We start from the raw sequence: 4,553 nt of genomic DNA on the forward strand, positions 1-4,553 counted from the left end.
GGTGATCTTAAAGGTTTTTTTCAACCAAAACAATTAAATCAAATTATTTCCTTGCATTATATATTCTCAGGACAGAAACAGACAATTTTGCAGAACTTTTGAATGCAGCATAGCAGTGTTCTCATCTTCAGAGCACAGTGCTTGAGTTCAGCCACTGTGCCCAGCCTTGGCACAGAATTCAGCACTACAACGTGCTCGTCTGTGACAAGCCTGTCACCAGGGCTCTGAGCACAGAGCACTGCTGTGCTGGAGAGCCCTCACTGTGCTGATTCTGGAACTGAAGGCAGACACAGCTTGCTCAGACCTATCTCCCATTGCTTAGTACAAGCCACCCTATAATCAGCTAACTTACTTTCAAGACTCGCTAAGTTCAAAGACCTTTTCACTGGGATTTATAGAAAACTACTGGACACAACCACCAGCTCTCTTACTCATGCACTGCTGCTTCTGGCTGCCCAATCCTCAGGTAGTAAAGTCCACGATGAAACCAGGCCCACTTTGCCTTACTGGTGTTCTGCTTGTCAGTTACTTCCTTCAGGATTGACAGAGCAGTGTCCTAACAATGTACCAAAAATGCCAGGTTAGGAAACAGATATGTGCAGCTGTAAAGAACAAGGTTACTGTGAAAGAAGAACACTGCTAGTCCAGCAAGCCAGTAAACTGCCTGATCTGTTAATTACTGCAAGGAAGAATTGTTTTAGAGACTTTTTAGAACTGGCAGGTTGAGTGGCAGATTTCAGCAGGAAATTATTGCTTCTAGACATGATTTTATCCCAGGTACCTGTCTTCACAAATAGACAGTAGCTTCCTGCTGGCTTGTAGACTATTTTTAATATTTTTTGGTAAACCAGAGAAGCACACAAGCATTGGCAGCAAGTCAGATACTTAGACTGACTTTCTAGATGTTCCAGTAGAGTCTGTTGAAGTATGGTTTCCATTTGCTCTGTAACATCACAGGCTAAGAACTTTTTATATAATGCTATAGAAGAAACATTTTTAAGGTGTTCTGGTGATACTGCACTCTTTTCCTGAAAGCAGCAAGGTGGAGGATGGAGAAAAGAAATGGAGCAAGTGAAACATGAAAAGAAAACTAGCTTTTTGTGCATGCTCCCTACAGAAAAAATCCTTCATCTACATCACATATGTGATGACTCCAGCTTTATGCTAGGCACCCCTTCCCTTCTCCCCAGACAGATTTAATTTGGAATTGGAGCATAAAATTGAAGCAGGTCCAACTATGAAAGCTGCTAAGCAAGGACAGAACATCTGTTTTCAGATCTCACTCTCAAAATACAGAGGTGACCTGGAGAGATTCCTCAGAGAGTAGGATTAACAGAAGAACAAACCAGCAGCACCCCAAAACCCTGCATGTACAATACCATGTCTCCCAGTTCCTCGCTCAAGTACACAGCTGCTGCTGCAGCTTCTTCATCAGCTCCATCTAGCTCAAAAGCCTTTTTATAGCAGCCACAAGCTCTGCTTTTGTCTCCAGCCACGTCTCGGTAGTAGTGACCCAGGTAGAGAAAGGCAGTTCCCAAGCAGCTGTCCAGCTTTGCAGCCTGCAGGGAGATGCAATAAAACAGCCCTTTGAAGGGTTATACTGATGGATAGGGACTGTGGTAACTACTTGTCCAGTCTCTGCCTACCAGTTTATTCAGGCTCCCTCTGTGATAAATCTGACTAGTCTCAGATTTCAGACAATACTTGAACTTCAAGTACCTGCAGAATTTGCTCCAGGCCACATGACACAAAGCATTTTTGTCCATGAAGTACCAACAAGCTCATTGTACAAGACAATTCCTTTCTACTTCCCATCACTTTCCTATTCTATTCCACTTCAACACTCACACTCTTACCATATTACATCAAAACTAACTCCAGCTTTTTCTAAACTTAAGTTCCTTCTCACGTATGCTCAGGAGACTTGTTATGAAACCCACTGCCCCAGGCAGCAGAAAACAGCTTGACAGTAATGATTAAAAAAAGGTTATGTAAAATGGTTTAGAACCAAAAGCATCATAAACTTCAACTACAGTCTCCAGTACACTCGACTGCTGCTGACTTGTAAACAGTAGGCAATGACTTGAGCTGACAACACTTACCATAGTTACATGGTGAGTTTCAATATCTAGAGTCTTATTTTGTGTACTTCTAGATCTCCAATAAAGATTAAAGAGCACAGAGTACAGCAGGGTGGGATGGGAAGGGACCTCTGGAGATCATCTCCTCCACCCCCCTGCTCCAGCAGGTCACCCCCAGCAGGGTGCCCAGGGTCACAGCCAGGAGGGTTTGGGATCTCTCCAGAGCAGGAGACTCCACAGCCTCTCTGGGCAGCTGCTCCAGGCTCTGCACCCACACAGCAAACAATTTTTACCTCATGTTCAGAAGGAACTGATTTCAGACAAAATCTTTTGCATTTGCATTCTTACCTGTGCTCAGTGAAAAAGCCACAACCACTAAACCCCCAAAGATCAGAAAAAGTTAAACTGTATGGTTTTGCAGACTTACTTGCTTGGACAGACACTGAAACTAACATCATTCTTATCTTTCTTCCTTCCTCTATTTCCTTCCAATTTGATTTTTGCCCTCCCCATTTCAAAACACATCCAAAGACCTATGCTAGTTCCCTAGAGTCCTTGACTTCAGAGCCCTCACGGAGGGAAGACTGAGAGAATCCCCACTATGTTTGGCTAAATCAAAGGCCTCAGCTATTAGGTGGAAAGAGGAAAACAAAAGCAGGGAGATTCCAGGAGGCTGCACAGCTCCCTGCAGAACTGAACTTGGGTTTACAGGCTTTGGAGGCTTGTAAATGGTGACAAGCAGAATATTCAAGTCTGTGGTTCCAATCAGTGTATTTTCCATACCTGGCTTGTGAGATAGGAAAACACTAATTCTACATGAAAGGGTAAAGCAACCTTTACCTTCAAGAACTGAGTGTGTGCTTTTCCTTTGTCTTTTTTTGTCTCATCACTCATGAACCAGTATGTGAGCCCCAGGTACTGATGATACTCTGCAGTTTCAGCCTTTCTTTCAATAGCATTTAGAAAACTAAATAAAAGGAAATGAGGTTAGATCAGAGAAATTCTCAACAGCTGCAAAACACAGTATTCTCTTCTCCCCCCATATTTCCCTGCTACAGGAAAGAAAAAAAAAAAATCTACCTTTTTTCTGCCTGCTCATAGTTCTTCTGGGAATAATGGATGAAACCCTCTAGAGCATGGGACTCAGCCAGATCAGGGTGGGACAGCAGAAGGTCGTGTGAGATCTGCAAAAGGATGTCATTCTTCCCCAGTTATTTCCTCTATGAAACCAAGAATTCTACTCAGCAGACAGGAAGAACAGCACTAACCTTGGAAGCCTGATCCATTAAACCTTTGCTTAGATAAGCCCGAGCTCTGATAGCTGAAACCACTGGATCACTGCTCCCATCCACAATCTGGGAAACCAAGGAATAGACAAAACCAAGTTATTCTCTCCCCAGATTAAGAAATCAAAGGTGTTAAAAGCAGGCAGACTGCATGAAGGTAAAAGAAAACATTGATACAAAACCTTTGAAAAGCCTCAGACAGAAAAACTTTAATGGAGGACAGGTAGAAGACTGCAGAGAGCAAGAACAAAGGTACACAGGTCTGAAGAGTAAATAATGAAACTGAGACAAAAAGGAGGGGAAGCAACTTCTACTTAAAGCTTAACCATCCAGTCTTTAAGGAATATGCCCTTGCTCATGACAATGACAAGTGAAAGGACATGGGCAGTAGGATCATGACAACTCAAAGAACAGCCATAGAACTATCAAGAACTCATCAGCACTGAGCAAGACCAGACAAGGTCAAAAGTGATAGTTTCTAAAGCAAGAACTGTGAGAAAAAAGGAGTTCTAGTAAAGCTTAAAAAACAAAAAAAAAACCCAACCCAAACCAAACCAAAAAACAAACAAACAAACAAACAAAAAACAAAAACCCAAACAAACAGAGAAAGAAGCACTTGGATTCTATCATTGCTGGTAGAAATTGTCCAAACCACACAGAATGTAAAATAGAGACAAGGGGAGAAATATGGAGCTTGAGATTTTAGTGCAGAAAGATGATGGCACCTTTCCAAATTAAAAGAAATACACATTTTAATCAGTGAAAATACCTGGTCAAGGGTTTTAATGGCTTCTTCAGCAGCATCAGCAGTGGCTATTTTAATCAAAGCTTCTGCTTTCAACTGAAGGATAAGGTTTTTCCACCGAAGACTAGAACCCTTGGGAGTTCCAAAAGCTTCAAGAGCTGTTGACAAGAGAAAAGTTCCATCAAGTGAGAACAGAAAAAGGAACCCCAGAGAGCAGCACTGTTTCCAAGACTTCAACAACTCTTTAGGACAGATTTGTGGGAGCATTCCTTTCCACAAATGCATGATTTGACATTTAGGACTACGCAATTTTATTATTAATTTAATAATTTAATTTAATATTTACCAGGTGTCAAAACACCCAGTTACCCACTCTGGTAATCACAGAATCACAGAACAGTTTGGGTTGGAAGGGACCTTAAAGATCATCTAGTTCCAACC

The 4,553-nt window shown here is 42.0% G+C and overlaps 1 protein-coding gene across 1 annotated transcript in view; it reads right to left on the minus strand.

The window, feature by feature from the left end:
- Positions 1 to 431: 431 nt before the first annotated feature.
- LOC103769593 (tetratricopeptide repeat protein 37-like) overlaps positions 432 to 4,553 on the minus strand; it is a gene marked incomplete at its 3' end in the record, with an annotated part of 17,518 nt that continues 13,396 nt past the window's right edge. The window contains exons 10-15 of the mRNA XM_008936809.1: positions 4,137 to 4,270; positions 3,350 to 3,436; positions 3,162 to 3,265; positions 2,922 to 3,048; positions 1,380 to 1,559; positions 432 to 556 (exon numbers count right to left, since the gene is read on the minus strand). Coding sequence (XP_008935057.1) covers positions 432 to 556; positions 1,380 to 1,559; positions 2,922 to 3,048; positions 3,162 to 3,265; positions 3,350 to 3,436; positions 4,137 to 4,270 — 757 coding nt within the window. The remainder of the gene's footprint in view (positions 557 to 1,379; positions 1,560 to 2,921; positions 3,049 to 3,161; positions 3,266 to 3,349; positions 3,437 to 4,136; positions 4,271 to 4,553) is intronic.

This window comes from Merops nubicus, unplaced genomic scaffold (assembly GCF_000691845.1).
Source record: "Merops nubicus isolate BGI_N331 unplaced genomic scaffold, ASM69184v1 scaffold47933, whole genome shotgun sequence".
Lineage (NCBI taxonomy): Eukaryota > Metazoa > Chordata > Aves > Coraciiformes > Meropidae > Merops > Merops nubicus.